Source organism: Lontra canadensis, unplaced genomic scaffold (genome assembly GCF_010015895.1).
Source record: "Lontra canadensis isolate GAN:19392208 unplaced genomic scaffold, GSC_riverotter_1.0 scaffold8, whole genome shotgun sequence".
Lineage (NCBI taxonomy): Eukaryota > Metazoa > Chordata > Mammalia > Carnivora > Mustelidae > Lontra > Lontra canadensis.
The window spans coordinates 13,796,543-13,814,344 of NW_022631002.1; the positions used below are offsets into that span (position 1 = coordinate 13,796,543).

The 17,802-nt window shown below is 41.4% G+C and overlaps 1 protein-coding gene across 6 annotated transcripts in view; it reads left to right on the forward strand.

Annotated features, from left to right (window-relative positions):
* IST1 (IST1 factor associated with ESCRT-III) overlaps positions 1-17,802 on the forward strand; it is a 33,366-nt gene that overhangs the window by 14,011 nt on the left and 1,553 nt on the right. For 2 of the 6 annotated variants that reach the window (XM_032854037.1, XM_032854036.1), the window contains exons 2-9: positions 6,538-6,640; positions 7,050-7,230; positions 8,852-8,939; positions 12,521-12,604; positions 13,099-13,209; positions 14,126-14,332; positions 14,942-15,034; positions 16,141-16,189. In XM_032854037.1, the coding sequence (XP_032709928.1) occupies positions 6,553-6,640; positions 7,050-7,230; positions 8,852-8,939; positions 12,521-12,604; positions 13,099-13,209; positions 14,126-14,332; positions 14,942-15,034; positions 16,141-16,189 (901 nt within the window). In that variant the 5' untranslated portion in view covers positions 6,538-6,552. Of the gene's footprint in view, positions 1-1,859; positions 1,865-6,537; positions 6,641-7,049; positions 7,231-8,851; positions 8,940-12,520; positions 12,605-13,098; positions 13,210-14,125; positions 14,333-14,941; positions 15,035-16,140; positions 16,190-17,802 lie in introns of those variants that run through there. The other 4 variants (XM_032854042.1, XM_032854038.1, XM_032854041.1 and 1 more) reach the window with 4 other exon arrangements.

Below are 17,802 nucleotides of genomic sequence, written 5' to 3' on the forward strand. Positions count from 1 at the left end.
CGGGTGCCAGATGTGGAATTTGTTTAATCCCAGGACCCTGGGATCATGACCTGAGCCAAAGACAATGGCTTAACCGACTGAGCCACTGAAGCACCCTTACCTTTTTTTTAAAAAAGGTGCACACGATGGGTTGGGGGGGGCGGATACAGGGAGAGGGGGAGCAGACTTGCTGAGTGTGCAGCCTCACACAGGGGTCTGTCCTATGACCCCGAGATCATGACTCCAGCTGAAACAAAGAGTTGGTTGCTCAACTGACTGAGCCATCTGGGTGCACCCACAGTTTTCCTTTTTTAGGCAACTCATTTAACTTCAGTTTTCTACTCTGGTTAGCTGAAATCTTAACTGCAATATAAATCTGGGGTTGCTTTGGTAGAGATCTAGGTTCCTGTGTGTGTGTGTGTTGTGTGTGTGTGTATAGTCTTTATGCTTAATACCTTCTTCTCCAGAGCCACATAGCATCCTTCCTCTGATACATGTCCCTGGAGGCTCACTCTTGTGCACTATGTCTATAGGCCCCTTTGCTTTCTGCCTTCCAGTTGGGGGTAAATGGGAGGTACCAGGAGACCAGAGGGCAGGAGGAATGAGGGCTAGGTATTTATTTCCCTTTTCCTTTCCTGCCAGATTGCTGCAAATTGTCTGCATGCCTCTACCAATGACCTTGATTCCTGTCTGGAGATCCTCTTCATATAGCTACCCCTGGGAGGTTTCACTTCTTCATCTTGTCTTTTCAAGCCTGGATGTGTGGTTCTGGGGCAGTACACTGTCCTTTCTTGGTTTCTCTAAACCTTACCCACACCTTTGTACATAGTCTGTTCTTCTCCGATTACCCAGGTTGGGGATGCTAATCTGTTTTCAGCTTGAACCCTGATCGTTAAGAGTCCCTGAATAGGCCCTGCGATTTCATTTACTGCTTAAGATTTGAACAAAAAAATGTTATTACTGAATGATAAAATTAGTAATTTGGATTTATTTTTATATGCCTTCCACAGGTTTACAGTAGCTTTTGGAGTTTCTCTTCCCCATACATCCCCAGCTAAAAGATTGCATGAAATATAAACAACTTTGCCACACCTCAGTATTTTCAATTTCCATCACAGAATTGGGTTTCTATTTACAGCATAAAACATTTGTTTAAGCGCCTCTTTCAGAGAATTTTAGCACTTTTCTTCTTCAGAGTCCATTTTCTTATGCCTTCGAATTTTTTCTTCCCCAGGCTGTTTAAGTGTGGTTCAAAACGAGCATTTGTAGACACTAACCATCTTGGGCAAATATGTGAAATAAAATGTCTTTACACCCTCCAGCATTTCATGATGCTAAAACCACTCCTTTGTTACCTAACATGTGTCTTTCAGTGTCTAGCTCACTTTAGGTACCTATTCTGATAAATTAACTTTTTTGGTAAACTTAATTTCCCTAAATATCTATTAATGTATTAATCAGCTTTGCTCTTTTTCTGTTTAACTTTTGCTTTTTTTTTGAAATGGAGAGATGTATTGTTTTTGCTTTGAGTTTATTTTATTTATTTATTTTAAAAAAGATTTTATTTATTTATTTAATTGACAGAGATCACAAATAAGCAGAGAGGCAGGCAGAGAGAGGAAGGGAAGCAGGCTCCCTGCTGAGCAGAGAGCCCGATGTGGGGCTCAATCCCAGGACCCTGGGACCACAACCTGAGCCGAAGGCAGCAGCTTTAACCCACTGAGCCACTTAGGTGCCCCTTGAGTTTATTTTATTTTATTAAAGATTTATTTGTCAGAGAAGCAGGCATCCCGCTGAGGAAGGAGCCCAATGTGGGACTCGATCCCAGGACCCTGGGATCATGACCTGAGCTGAAGGCGGCTGCTTAACTGACTGAGCCACCCAGGTGGTCCTTTATTTATTTATTTATCTATTTTTGAGATTTTATTTATTTGTCAGAGCAAGAACACAAGCAGGGGTAGTAGCAGGCAGAGGGAGAAGCAGGCTCCCTGCTGAGCAAGGAGTTTGATGTGGGGCTCGATGCCAGCACCCTGGGATCATGACCTAAGCTCAAGGCGGATGCTTAACGTACTGAGCCACCCACGCATCCCTGCTTTGATTTTTTTTTAAATGTTTCTTATTCCTGACAGAACTCTCCCTTTTGCCCTTTTTCCCCTTCACATAGTTTTTTAAAGGACTCCCCACCCCCCCTTCCCTTCTAACATTCTTCTCCCCTTTCCAAGACTGCATTTGTGCATTTCAAATGCACTTTAATGTTCCTTCTTAGGAGTCTGGGCATTTGGATGCTTGCTTCTTACAGATAGAGGACTTTTGGGTTTCTGGTTGTGGTTTTACATCCGTATTAGACCTGCTGCTAGTTTTTCTCTTTTGTCCTCCACAAACTTTCTTGCCTATTTTGCTTTCTGCTAAGGCATGTGGTTGATGCTTTGTGCATAGGAGAGTGCCTGATAGGAATTGTTAGTTTGTTCTTGTGTTTGTTTAGTGATACCTACTATTGCTTTCATCTTAAAGGTAAGGAAAATGATGCTCAGAGTAGTTAAATGGCATACTCAAAGGCTGTTAAGAACAGAAGTGAGCATTGAAAATCAAGCCTCTGTTAACCTTTGCTGCATTGCTGGTCTACAGAGTCCTCTTCACACTTCAAGCCTAGTGCACATCCTTTTTCTTGGAAGCTTCCCAGAGCTCCATGGCAGAATGGATGTTCTCCATAGCTCTCGCCTTGCACTGGCCCTCGGTGGAAGAGCATCTGAGTTAGGGATATCAAGACCATGTTTACATTTTTAATCACAGTTGTAATATTTTTGGTAAGTGGTTACCCTGTGTGGGTAATATTGGATATGGGCTTTGAACCCAAATCTTGCCCTTACTCATCTGTGGTGAGACAGATGAGCTGATGGATATGAAGGGCAGGGCCTGCCACCCAGTGAGATTTCTCCTCTGTGCTCCTTTTCTTGTGTTAGCTCTTTATCATAGGCTCGCACACAGTGTGCATGTACTCTCTTTTAAATGTTTGTTTGTCAGAGGAGATGGTCCTAAATTACTGGACAATTGTAAGCACTCTTTTGGTGCTGAGTAATGCACCATACTTATTTTTTTCTTTGTCGTTTCTGACATCCTCTGCCCCCCTATCTCTGGCAACGACCAGTCTGTTCTCTTTATCTGTGAGCTTGTGGGTGGTGTTTTTTCTTTTTTTCCAGATTCCACACATATTCCGTTTATGATAAGGTGATCTTGATTAGTGTTTTCTGGTAAGTTAATACTTTGTTTTTCTAAGGAGACAAAGGAATTTATATTATTACTTGTCTTTTGATAGAAATTCTAAATTATAGGCTTTCTGAGGTGGGTTTTGTTCTTAATATTAGCTCTACTGTTAGTCTTAACTTACTGGGTTTGAAAAGAGTTTACATATAGTGATAATTAAATCTTTTTTTCTGCCTTTGTTTATATGTGTATTTGCATTTTTTAAAAGATTTTATTTATTTGACAGAGAAAGATCACAAGTAGTCAGAGAGGCAGGCAGAGAGAGAGAAGCAGGCTTCCCGCTGAGCAAAGAGCCCAATGCGGGACTCCATCACAGGATCCTGAGATCATGACTCAAGCCAAAGGCAGCAGCTTAACCCACTGAGCTACCCAGGTGTCCCATATATTTGCATTTTTAAACTCAGAATTTGGGGTCATACTTCATATATGTAGTCCTGCCTTTTAATATATCTTCTCATCAGTAACTACGTTTTAAAAATTTTAGTGGCTACATAAAATTCCATCACAAATATACTATAGTTTAATAAGCAGTATTTATTCATTATTCTAATTTTTTGGTCTTAAAAATGTGCTGATAAATATTTTTATATAAAAGTCTGAATGAACCTCTATTTCTTTTTTATTTATCTATTTATTTATTTGATAGGGGGATCACAAGTAGGCAGAGAGGCAGGCTGAGAGAGAGAGGGAGAAGCAGGCTCCCCGCCAAGCAGAGAGCCCGATGAGGGGCTCGATCCCAGGACCCTGAGATCAAGACCTGAGCTGAAGGCAGAGGCTTAACCCACTGAGCCACCCAGGCACCCCGAACCTCTGTTTCTTTAGGCTAAATTACTAGGAGTAGAATTAATAAGTCAAAATGTATGTTTTTAAGCCTCTTGAAAATATTTATAATACTAAAGTTTTGTTCTCATGTATATTGATGGATCACACAATCGATGCTTAGAGATTAGTTAAGAACCACAGAGAAATCTTGACATTTTTCTGTCATACCTGTGACTCTACCAGAACCCTGATGTTGTTATCTTTTATCTTTGAAACAGTATCCAAGCAGGTGGCCAAAGAGGTCAAGCTTATAATAAGCTCCAGAGCACCACTTAATTACTTGTTTACTATTTTGTAGTTACTGAGGTGATAGTTTTCTCTAACTAGACTGTGAACTCACTCCATGAGGGCAATAACCATGTCTCTTTTTTCAGTGCCATTGTGTGTCTGTCTCAGTCACAGTACCGTAGACATTCAATGAGTATTTGTTGAAAGGGATTAAACAATGTATATTATTAAAATTTTTGTACTAAAGTGCTGTAGGAGTGTATGACTAAGATTGTTTACTTCGGTTTTGGATTTGGATGCACTTAGATTTTTTTCTTCATTATACCACTCAGTTGCTGGTTGATCATGGACCCAGTGCCTCATATAGCAAATGATAGTCCCAGTTACTGTTTTTCTGGCTTTCTGTCTCCCATCCATCTCTGGTTATGGAGGCCTTGAAAACAAGGATACTGTCTGGATCTAGTTAACACCAGAACCTACCACAGCGCCTGTTCTCTTATAAATAATTGTCAAATTGAAGTTTTGAATTTGATTATGAGCGATGTTACGGCATAAACTGTAATTAATGCCATTCTTCAGCTGTACTGAACCTTGTGTTCCTCTGAAAGTTTCTTGTTCTCTCTGGTACTTCTGCCTGAGGTAGTCACATCCTCTTTTTACCTTACAAATAATTTATCCTTTAGGACCCAACTTAGACTTTAGTTCTCCTGGAAAGCATTCTGTCATGTCTCTGAGATTGGGTGTCTTTCTTAATCTTGGCCCTACTGACGTTTGGGCTGGATAATTTTTTTGTTGTGGGGTTCTGTCCTGTGCATTGTAGAATGTTTAGCAGCATTCCTGGCATCTACCCACCAGATGCCAGTAGCATCCCTTCCAGTCATGACAACCCAGGATGTCTCCAGTCGTTGCCAGATGTCCCATGTGGGGCACAAAGTCACTTTCAGTTGAAAACAACTCTAAAATTACATCTCTTACCAAATAGTATCATAGTTGTCAGATTTTCTTAGCTGTTTTTGTCCATAGAATAAATTCCTTTGAGGGGAAGGACTGTACCCCCCCCCCTTTTATTTTCTTAAATCTTCAGCATTTAGCTATTGTCTGATGTAGAAATATTCGGTAAATATTTGTTGAGTGGATTGAACATAATTCAGTTATGGATCCTAGATATTTCATGATATACAAGCCCACTGTAAACTGAGACTTAGGTTAATTATTTAATGTATAAAGGCTTCTGGAGGCAATTTTACAAAAGGAGAATACATCCGATATTTCTTTTTAGTGGTTCTTGCACAAGTGGACAAATATCCCTAGTGTTTTTCCTTACATTGAATATCTTTTTTGGTTTGTCTGTTTATCGGTTAGTTTGTTAGACCTAACTTTTGTTTGGATGTTACACGTTTTGAAGTTCAAGTCCAGGATTCATTGAGAGGCGTAGAATTTGTGTGTCTCAGTATGGCATGAACAATGGTGTACCCCTTGTGGGTGGAGAGGAGTGGTTTTGTTGACTATAAGTTTGCTGTTTGTTCAGAGTTTTGGTAAATAGCCTCTTGTTAAATTTTATAGAGCAGTTTTTTTTTTTCTTGGACTTCTCATTCCTTTATATATTTCTTTGTATGTCAGTAAATACTAATATTTTTATGATCTTAGGCACTAGCTTGAATTAGTAGAAGGACTTGAGGAACTAGTGGGAGAATATTTTTGAATTTGGTTCTAAATTTGATAATCTTTCCTCATCACTGCCCTTCTGAGATTTTTGGGAGGAATAGAAGCCGTTCCTGCTGCTGCTGCTTTATTTTTTTATCAACCCACTTCTACACCGATACATAGATATTCATTTTATCCATTACTAAGTTCTTTTAGCTCTGCCTTACCTTCTCCCAGTTAGTTCTCCACACAACCAAAATGATCTTTAAGTACTGTGAATCAGAGGTGCCTGGGTGGTTCAGTGTGTTAAGCCTCTGCCTTCAGCTCACGTCATGGTCTCAGGGTCCTGGGATCAAGCCCTGCTCTGCTCAGCGGGAAGCCTGCTTCCCCCCCTTTCTTTGCCTGCCTCTCTGCCTTCTTGTGACCTCTCTCTCTGTCAGGTAAATAAATAAAATCTTAAAAAAAAAAAAAAAAGGCTGTGAATCAGATCATGTTGTTTTGCCTGTATTAGAAAACCATTCTAGTTTATAGTGTCAGCTAATCCACCCTGTAACTGGAATAATTTCAACTTAAAAGTAGTAACTGTGCATTCTCTTTTTCCAGGAGGAACAGCACAGCATGCTGGGCTCTGGATTTAAAGCTGAGCGTTTACGAGTCAATTTGAGATTAGTCATAAACCGTCTTAAACTGTTAGAGAAAAAAAAAAGTGAGTAATGCATGATTGCCTTATATTTTATTTCCCAAAATATGTCACTGAGTTTCTGGCTCTGTCAGGCAGGCTCTGTCAGGCTAGTACTGTGAAGTCTTACGGATTCCATATCCTTTAAGCTTTAGATATATTATGGCTGCTCTTTGTGACAAGTAAGATTGAATCACTCCGTTGCAGGGAATAGGTAACATGACTCCTGAGGTAGAAATTTCTGGCTGCAACAGTAATATTCTCATCTAGACAAAGGAGCAAATTCTAGAGCCTGATGAGTTGGGACCAGATTTGCTAAGAGAGAAGTGAGCTAGGATGTACTAGAAACACCCACTTTGCTCTTGGGGTAGAAGTCTCCTGCAGACCAGGGCCCAATGTACTGCTGTTATGTGACTGGATGGGATTTGTGCCTTAGCGGAACTGGCCCAGAAAGCAAGGAAAGAGATTGCTGACTATCTGGCTGCTGGGAAGGATGAACGAGCTCGGATTAGAGTGGAGCACATTATCAGAGAAGACTACCTTGTGGAGGCCATGGAGATTCTGGAGCTGTATTGTGATCTGCTACTGGCTCGGTTTGGCCTCATCCAATCTATGAAGTAAGATATTTTCTCTCTCTTTTTTTTCTAAATCTTAATTTAGGTATGATTTATAGAAAAAACTGTTCATTTGTGTACAATTTGATGAGTTTGAACATATGCCTATACCTGTGTACCATCACCACAATCAAGGCAGTAAACATTTCTTACCTCCAAGTTTCCTTGTGTCCCCCTGCCTCACACTCTTTTTTGTGTGTAAGAACTTGTGTGTAAGAACACACAACATCAGATCTCTCCCCTCTTAACATTTTTAAAAAAGGTGTATGTTTATTTTAGAGAGAAAGAGCATGCATGTGCCAGCGGGGGGTGCGGGGGTGGGAGGATGGGTAGAGGAGCAGAGGGAGAGAATCCCAAGCACACTCCCTGCTGAGTGCTGAGCGTGAAAGGGGCCTTGATCTCAAGACTGTGAGATCATGACCAGAGCTGAAACCAGGTGCCTAACACTCAACCAACTGAGCCACCCAGGCGCTCCTCTGCTCTTGTCACCTTTTTTTTTTCTTTTAAAGATTTATTTATTTATTTATTTGCCAGACAGAGATCACAAGGAGGCAGAAAGGCAGGCAGAGAGAGAGAGGGAAGCAGGCTCCCTGCTGAGCAGAGAGCCTGATGCGGGACTCGATCCCAGGATCCTGAGATCATGACCTGAGCTGAAGGCAGCGGCTTAACCCACTGAGCCACCCAGGCACCCTCTTGTCACGTTTTTAAGTGCTTAGTATAGTATTGGTAACTACATGCACAGTGTTGTTCAGCAGGTCTCTAGAACTTAACCTTGTATAACTGTAATGAAATGAAATAAGATATTTTGAAGACCTAGATCAAATCATCTTTTTGAGAAAGGGAATTTGAGAAAGGAGTAGTACTGGTCTCCTGCTGTATGTGGGGGAATAGCACTAGGGGACTACTTCACATACCTGAGTACCTTTTTCCTAATACTTTTACTGGAAGGCCTGATCTCCATGTAGACAACTGAAAAGAAAATAAGGACTCTAAAATCAAAAGGTCTAAGTTTGAGTCTTTGGTCAACCATTTCCTGGCTTTGTGACCCTGGGCTTGTCAGTTAATTTCCCCAGAAGTAGTAGGATGATGAATAAGGCTAGAAGCCCTAGAATTATTTGTGAGAGTCCAGTGAGGTTCATGAAAGAACTTTAGAGGCTATCAAGCATATGATACAAATTCTAGGATTTTTTTGGTTTGTATTAAAGAATTTTTATTTTTTTAAAGATTTTACTTAGATGTACCTAGGTGGCTCAGTTGGTTAAATATCTGCGTTTGGCTCAGGTCATGATCCTAGGGTTCTGGGATTGAGTCCCATATTGGACTCCCTGCTCAGCCTCTGCACACACCCCCCCCGCCCCCAGCTTCTGCTCTCTCTGGCTTACTCTTGCAAATAAAATCTTAAGAAAAAAAAAATTTTATTGTTGTTGTTGTTGATTTGAGGGAGAATGAGAGCGAGTGAGCACAAGCAGGGGAGGAGCAGAGGGGGAGGGAGAAGCAAACTCGTCACTGAGCAGGGAGCCTGATAATGGAGCTCGAGTCTGGGACTCTGGGATCATGACCTGGGTAATCCAGGTGCCCCTGTTTCAAAGAATATTGTATTTTATTAATTTTTTTCCTTAACCAGGGAACTAGATTCTGGTCTGGCTGAATCCGTGTCTACGCTGATATGGGCTGCTCCTCGGCTCCAGTCAGAAGTGGCTGAGTTGAAAATAGTGAGTACAGTGAGTTTCAGTGATGTCTGTAGTCTGTCGTATTTTTAGGTTGGTTAATATAAATCACTTCTGCTTTGACCAGATTATTTTGTACCTTTTACGTGCTGTCTTTGAAATGGGCTTTATGAATTTGCCTCTACCTCCTTTTCAGGACTTATATAATGCAATAGAACAGTGTTTTGAGACTTGAATAATTTCTTTTAAGGAGCAAATTTTCGTGTATCTCCAGTTTTGTTTTATTTCTAGTGTAATGTTACTTAAGTATATTCAAATAGAACAGTTCTTAACTCTAAACCAATAAAGCTAGAAAGATGCTTTGCTTCATTCATTAATTCCACAGATATTCTTTGGGTGTATGTTACAAGTTAGGTGGAACCTGAGGGTATAGTAGTGAGTAAAATATGATACCAACCCCACTCTTGTAGCTTTAAAATCTAGCAAAAGAGATAGACGTTAAAAACTTCCCCATTACGGGGCGCCTGGGTGGCTCAGTGGGTTAAAGCCTCTGCCTTCGGCTCAGGTCATGATCTCAGGGTCCTGGGATCGAGCCCCGCATCTGGCTCTCTGCTCAGCTGGGAACCTGCTTCCTCCTCTCTCTCTCTCTCTGCCTCCCTCTCTGCCTACTTGTGATCTCTGTCAAATAAATAAATAAAATCTTTAAAAAAAAAAACAAAAAAAACCTTCCCCATTACAACATGGATATGGCACTGACTGCCAGGATATAAATTCAGTTTATTCTCTCCTATTTTTTCATTTTTGCCTTTTTTGTTTCATTCTGTATATTGTTTCAGTCTTATCTCCTGATGTATCTTTTGAGATCTTTTTAAAAATTCTCTCAGTATATACTTAATAGTCTGTTGCTTTTGTTTCATATAGCTATAATGTCTTTTAACTGAGAATATATTTTTTAAAGATTTTATTTATTTATTTGACAGAGATCACAAGTAGGCGGGGGGGGGGGCGCAGGCTCCCTGCTGAGCAGAGAGCCTGATGTGGACCTCAATCCCAGGACCCTGGGATCATGACCTGAGCCAAAGGCAGAGTCTTAACCCCCTGAGCCACCCAGGTGCCCGAGAACATTAGTTTCTTAATAACTTTTCTTGTTCCTGTAATGATTGTTTCCTTCTGTTCCTTTGTTTTAGATTATTTTGTCATAGAGGCTTTTCACGAAGTTTGGTGACCCTTGGTTGTTGGTTTATATTTAAAAGTGAGGCATTTATAAAGCAGCTTGGAACCTCTTGTGTGCCTGGGTGGGGCTTATTGACAGATGCTTTCACTGTTGAATGATGTAAGCCCTTTCTTAAGGGAACTCCAGAGTATCAGGAACTAGTTTTTTTCCCCTTGGTCTGGTCATTTCCTTATACCCTTTACCTCAAGGGTATAGGCTGGCTGCCAGAATTTCTGAGCACCAAAGGAGAAGGAAGCCAAAGGTCTCATTCTTCTCTTGTAGAAGATTTACACTTAATTTTTCTGTTGTCATTAAGTGTCTCTGCTCTCTGCTATGCTTGGAGTTCAGAATCCCTTTAGTCTAACCTCCCCAGAGAGTAAGCCTTCTGTATTCTGATCTGGTAGGGCTGGTAACTATTGAGTTCTGAGTAGAGGCAACTGTTGCTGCTTTTACTTTTCTTTGTAAAGTAAGCTCTGCGCTCAATGTGGGGCTTGAATTCATGATCCTGAGATCAAGAGTCCTGTGCTCTACCGACTGAGCCAGCGAGGTGCCCCAGAGGCAGCTGCTGCTTATACAGACTTTTTTTTTTTTTTTTAAGATTTTATTTATTTATTTGACAGAGAGATCACAAGTAGATAGAGAGGCAGGCAGAGAGAGAGGGAAGCAGGCTCCCTGCTGAGCAGAGAGCCCGATGCGGGACTCGATCCCAGGACCCTGAGATCATGACCCGAGCCGAAGGCAGCAGCTTAATCCACTGAGCCACCCAGGCGCCCCTCTTATACAGACTTTTAACCTCAGTCTCTTTTTTTAAAAATTTTATTTAAGTAATCCCTGTACCGAACATGGGGCTTGAACTCATGACCCTAGATCAGGAGTTGCTTGCTCCTCCAGCTGAGCCAGCCAGGCATCCCAACCTCAGTTTCGTTGTAATCTCTCCTGTATTCTTCCTGTGTATTAAAATTTATTAAGGATGAAACAGAATTACATGATTTTAAAAAGATGAACTCCTAAGAGTACTAGAAAAAAACTTACAGATTTTAAAAAATGATATCCCACTGAGCCACCCAGGCACCCCCAAAAACTGTTACTCTAAAGACAAATGACAAATCGAAAGTACCAGGTCCACATACTAAACAATGAATGCCTCCTCACTGAGCTCTCAGGTGTTGGGACCACTCCAGTTCAGTGCCCGGCTTCTCATGCCTGGGCTGTTATAGTTTTTGAATCTTCTTCCTCCACCTCTTTTGGTTTCCTTTAGGTTATTCAGCATTCCATCGAACAGCTTAGGATTCTGTTCAGATCACAGATCTGATCCTGTCTCTACCCCCTTGCTTTAAAGCCCTTTAGTAGCTGCTATTCTTATGATAGGAACAGTTCCTAACATGGCTCTGCATTATGTGCTCCTGTTGTCCCGTTGTGCCTTTCTTTCTTCATTTCCTATCACACTCCTCCCTGGGGCTCAACAATGACTCTAATTCGGCTTGAGGATTGACCCTGTTTTTCCACCAGAGGCCTTTGCACATGCTGTTTTCTTTTCCTAGAATGTTCGTCTTCCCTCTTAACTCCTAGTCATCCTTTACATCTCAGCGGAGCATCCCTTTCTTCAGGAAGCCTTACCTGACTCCTTTTTTTCCTTTTTTAAAGATTTTATTTATTTGAGAGCAAGCAAGTACACAAGTAGGGGGAGGGGTAGGAGGGGAAGGGAGAAGATCTTGAACAGACTCCGTGCTGAGCAAGGAGCCCAGGGCGGGGTTTGATCCCACAAACCTGAGAACTGAAACCAAGAATTGGACGGTTAACTGACTGAGCTACCCAGACACCTCCTTACATGACTTTTTTGATCAAATCTAATTTCGCTGTTCTAAGTTATTGACAGTGTGGTGTACTTTCCCTTGGTGACACTTACTATGGCTGCATTTTTTTGTTTTTTTTTTTTAATATTTTATTTATTTGACAGATCACAAGTAGGCAGAGAGGCAGGCGGGGGGGTGGGGGAGCAGGCTCCCTGCTGAACAGAGACCCCGACGTGAGGCTCGATCCCAGGACCCTGAGATCATGACCCGAGCTGAAGGCAGAGTCTTAACCCACTGAGCCACCCAGGCGTCACACTGCATTTATATCTTTGTGTGATAAATGACTGCTTTCCTCAGAGATTATAAGACTGTAAGAGTACGAACAGTGTCTTTTTTAATTGTATTATAGCATCTGTCATAATGTTTATGATAGAATATGGCACATAGTTATAGCTCAGTGGATGGGTAGATAAATATGAATTAATACGTATCCCTAAAGTTTTACAGGCCCCACTTTTTTTGAAATCCTGTAATAGAAGCATGGTTACTGTTGATAGGAAGCTTGAAGCAGTCTGTAAGAATGGTTTGTACCCTCATTTACTGTTCTTTTCTCTCTGTAGGTTGCTGATCAGCTCTGTGCCAAGTATAGCAAGGAATATGGCAAGTTATGTAGGACCAACCAGATTGGAACTGTGAATGACAGGGTAATGAACGTACTTGTTAAACAAGATGGAGTAGGCAGGGTGTGGGCATGTTCTCTTGCACTGATTGTAGTGGGTCTTACTGTATGGCTGAGTTAGTCTAGGGCTGCATATTTATAGTGAGGGTGAGAAGGCTCTCAGTCTGGTAGTGCAGTCAACTCCTTACCTCTTCCCTCGACTTCTGATTGTGATGCCCCCAGTTCTTTGTGCCCTTTGTGATTTGTGGAGGTTGAAGTGAGGTGATGAAGAGTGGATGAATTCAGATGTGGAAGGTGGCATTATCAGTCTTACCAACACCTGTGTCATGTGTAACCCGAGACCATGCGAGGGGCATGGGTTTGTAATAATGCTTCATGAGTGAAAAAAATCATTTAACTGGTCAGAACCTCCTTTTTTCTCAATATACCTGTAAAATAAGAGGAACAGAGTTTAAAAGTGAGTCAGGTTAGACCTAGGCTAATTGGCATATATTTTAACCCTGGGTCTTTTACTAACAGCTAATGCACAAACTGAGTGTGGAAGCCCCACCTAAAATCCTGGTGGAGAGATACCTGATTGAAATTGCCAAGAACTACAATGTGCCCTATGAGCCTGACTCTGTGGTCATGGTAAGTATAGTCTTACAGAGTACAGAGGGGGAGATGAATCTCTGGATATCACTTTCTTAAAAAATAACCATGTTCTTTGTGCTCAAGTTTGTGTGTGGGAGATTAAGCCTTTGTCCACTTAGTGCTTTTTTTGGGTAATGATAAATATGCCTGCATTTCTCGAAGAGTATTTGAAGATCAAATGAGATGAATGACTGGAAAGCACTTAGAAAAGGTACAAACCTTGATGCAAATACAAAAATGGCACTATTGCTGCTTTTCGATGAAGTTCAAGGAATTGAAGCAAGAAGTGCCCCAAGACCCTAAATGGATTCCGAAACTAATTGTTAGGTGCCTGCTGTGCTGTGTTAGGCAGTGCACAGAAAGCTGAGAATACAGAGATAAAAACAAGATCACTGTCCTGAAGAGGTTTACAGTGTAAGGGGGGGCAAGTATACAAATAGTAATGATTCAGTTAAGATCAGTGGGTTGTAGTGGGTTCTTTGGTGTGCTGCTCAGACAACTCATGCCCATCCCAGATATATACACTTAAGGATAAAAGCATTTATTTCCCCAGCTCTTGAAAATATTGATGACTAGTGGCTCATACACTCCAGCAGTGGCCCTCAGAAGAAAGCTGCTTCATCCAAAGTTGACCTCTGGGACAGCCTGTATTCAGTAACTGGGTTTTAAGGACTGTCCCAGTCAGGGGTACCTGTTACAGGTCCATTGCAGCTGCAGAGCTCCTTAAGGAATTAGGAGTTGTTGTGACTGTATGGCAGCCCATCCCTGCTTCCTTCACTTCCCCACAGGTCTTTATCCCAAGGGATTAGGCCAGTAAGCTTCCTCCACACTGGTCTCCATCTCAGAGTCGTCTACTGGGGGAACCTGACCTGCAGTGTGGGTTAATGATATGGGTTTTTCCTCTTCTTCTCAGGCAGAAGCTCCTCCTGGGGTAGAGACAGATCTTATTGATGTTGGATTCACAGATGATGTGAAGAAAGGGGGCCCCGGAAGAGGAGGAGGAGGTGGTTTCGCAGCACCAATTGGTGGACCTGATGGAACAGTACCAGTGCCTATGCCCATGCCTATGCCCATGCCCTCTCCAAGTACTCCTTTCTCCTACCCACTTCCAAAGGGACCAGTAAGTATTCATAGAAGCATGGGTGTAAACTGTGGAAAATGTAACAGAAGCTGACACATTGGATGTATGAATACACTCAAAAGAGTTGTAGGTTGTCAAGAAGATTCTGAAGTAGGAACATTTGGTATTAGTGATTATCTTGTGGAAAAAATAGTAGGATTTGGAGAAAGTCTTGTTAATGATGTGGGAAAATAGAGATGACGCTAGAGAAACTTTTTCTTGTAGGTTTATGGAATACCTTTGGGATCTGTTATAGGCATACTAGCAGTTCTTTCCAAAAATGACTACTACTTATTACCAGGTAGAAAAGCCTGTGTAGACAAGAAGGTAAAGGTCATTACTAGTAATAGGAAGGTCTGATTAGAATCTTCCCTTGTAGACATCAAAGCAGTTGATTAGTAATTTGAAGACTAGTCTTTGGCTATAGATCTTTAAAAATCTGGAATCCTGGGCATTTTTTTCTCTCTTGAGGTTTTGAATAATATACATACTGAAGATAGATCTTGAATATTCACATTGAATATGTGTAGGTATTTCTCCTTTACCATACACAAATCTCAGAAATTGCAAAATAGGGCTGTGTCTCATCTCGCCTTTCTTCACTTGCAGTCGGATTTCAATGGATTGCCAGTGGGGACTTATCAGGCTTTTCCCAATATCCATCCACCTCAGATACCAGCAACTCCCCCATCGTATGAATCTGTAAGTGCTTGAACCTCTTTTGTAAGCAGCAGGAGAGTGAATCCCATGAAGAGAGAGCAAAATAATGGCCACAGGGAAGGCAAAGTTTTGATCAATTCCTAGTTACGGCATTGCTCTTGCTTTGGATTTTTGTGTTGCTTTAACATTACCCTGGAAATGGGGCGGCGGTGGTGGCAGTGGTGGCATCATTGGTGGCAATGCTTTGTTTGCAATTAAGCCAGGAATCAGGAAGGAGCTGATCTTTTAGAAAGTTCTAGTAGGGCACTTACTTAGTCTTTGGGGTTTTTTTTGTTGTTTTTTAACTAACGAGGCAGAGAATTGTATTGAGCTGGTATAGTCTTGTTGCTAGATTATCATAATAAGTAAAATACAGTTTTATAAATTCAGCACTGTGTAAAGGAGTGGTGGCCAGATTTGTTTTTAACTGAAGTGTCCAGTTAATGTATTTCAGTCTGTAGCATTAATTTTACATTTTCATCTTATAGATGAAACTTGTTATAAATATGGTAATCATGCCTTGAGTTGAATTGTTGGTGATTGCACAGCTTTGATTCAGAATTAGAGGGCTCCTTTTCTGTCAGCCTTGTTTCCTCAGCTACTATGTGCCTTTTGAGACACAGAGAAAACAAATTGGTAGAGCGTTTGCTGTGAGATCCCCCTGTTCCTGAACTTTAGTTTTCTTTCCTTTGGTTTTCCCTTGGGCCTGGGTTTTCTTATGTTTCGCTCTTGCATGCATTGAAGCATTGCCCACAACTGTTTCTAGGAATGAGGTAGAAGATCTTCAGTATTTGAGGACTTGGTTCTTGGAGATGCGTTCAGTGGGTTAGTGCTTTCTCTCTGCCCAGAAGGTGAAGGTATCAAAGAGAGGTGTTATGGTGTGGTAAGAATTTTCTTTTTCTCTGCCTGGTGGTTAAGAGTTTAACATGGAATCTGATTGGAAGAGAAGGAAGGAGTACAGGGGGTGGAGGGGCAGTTTCTTTGGAGCAGGTTCTGTTGCTTCTGCTGAGCAGCTTAGCTTTTGGAAAACACAGGGGCTTATACCAGTATGAGTACTTTGTCCAGTAATGCTGTTGCTTTCTCCCCTAGTAACAATCTTTGTATTTCAGGTTGATGACATTAATGCTGATAAGAATGTCTCTTCTGCACAGATTGTTGGTGAGTATGAATCAGAAACCCTCAGTGCTGAACTCTTTACTGTTTTCTCATTACTGCTCAGAATTAGTGTTCATGTTTGTGGCATTTTACCCACATGCCCTGTCCTCTGCAGTGTGTAGTAGGTTCAGATAGAACTTAGGATTTCCCTTGTCCAAAAAGACAGTATCTTTCTGTTAGAGTTTTTCTTCCAACTTCAAGTTCTTCATGTTCCTGCTACTTCAGTTTCCATTGTACCTAGAAATACCAAAAGAGATTGATCATTCAATCCATCTGGCTATCTTTCTATCTAGGTATACATAACATATTTTTTAACTTGATCATTAAAGAGGGGGCAGTAGATAAAACCATAAATGAATAGTTCAGTGAATTTTCAGAGAACAAGCATGCTCCTGTGGTCGTGTGCTCAAAAAAATAAAACATTACCAGGACTATGGAAACTAGGGTTGGGGTAGGGGGATACTTTTTAAATTGGAGATAGTTGTTTTATTGAGGTATATTTTGATGAGTTTTAATTTTATATAAACAACAATCTCAGTAAAACTGGTGTAGAACATTTCCATCACCCCAGAAAGTTCCCTTATGTTCCTTTCCAGTCAACTCCATCAGTTCACACTCTGCTTTGGAGGCAAACAATATTCTTTTCTTTTCTTTCTTTCAAGATTTTATTTGTGAGAGAGTAAATACAAGTGGGAGGGTGGGAGAGGGAGAAGCAGGCTTCCTGCTGAGCAGGAAGTCCAACACGGGGCTCATTCCCAGGACCCTGGGATCATGACCTGAGCCAAAGGCAGACGCTTAACAACTGAGCCACCCAGGTACCCCCCCTTCTTTTTTAAAGATTTTTATCTTTAGAAAGAGAAAGAGAACATGTGTGTGCATAGGGTGGGGGAGGGAAAGAATCTCAGTCAGAGTCCTCTCTCAGCATGGGGCCTGACATGGGGCTAAATCCCATGACCCGGAGATCATGACCAGAGCCAAAACCAAGAGTCAGATACTCCACTGACTGAGCCACTCAGGGACCTCACTGTTCTTGTTTTCTAAAACTAGTTGAGGTTTGCCTTTTCTAGAACTTAGAAATGGAAACGTACAGTAGGTAGAGATGGGGGGATGATTTTGTAAAATACAAAATGGAAGACTGGTAATTCAGATCCAATTACATGAAACAGTTAAGGACATAAACATTTTTAATAAATTATTCCCCCATGGGGCACCTGGGTGGCTCAGTCGTTAAGAGTCTGCCTTCAGCTCAGGTCATGATTCCTGGGTTTAGGATCAAGCCCCACATTGGGCTCCCTGCCTGGCGGGAAGCCTGCTTCTCCCTCTCCTACGCCCCTGCTTGTGTTCCCTTTCTCACTGTCTGTGTCAAATAAATGAATGAAATCTTTTAAAAAAATTTCCCCCTAAGCCACAGAGAGTGGCTCATTCCAACAGAATTTTAGTAGCAGATCTTTGCGAAAGGGGAATCTGAGCGAATGCTCTGTGTACCTAATCCCAGGTACCACACTTAGAATTTCCCTTTAATCTTTTCTCACCATGGAAAAGTAAAACAGATAGGATTCAGCTCCATTAAGGAAATGTAGGTATTGTCCTGGAAATTTTTATTGGTCTTTAGAACT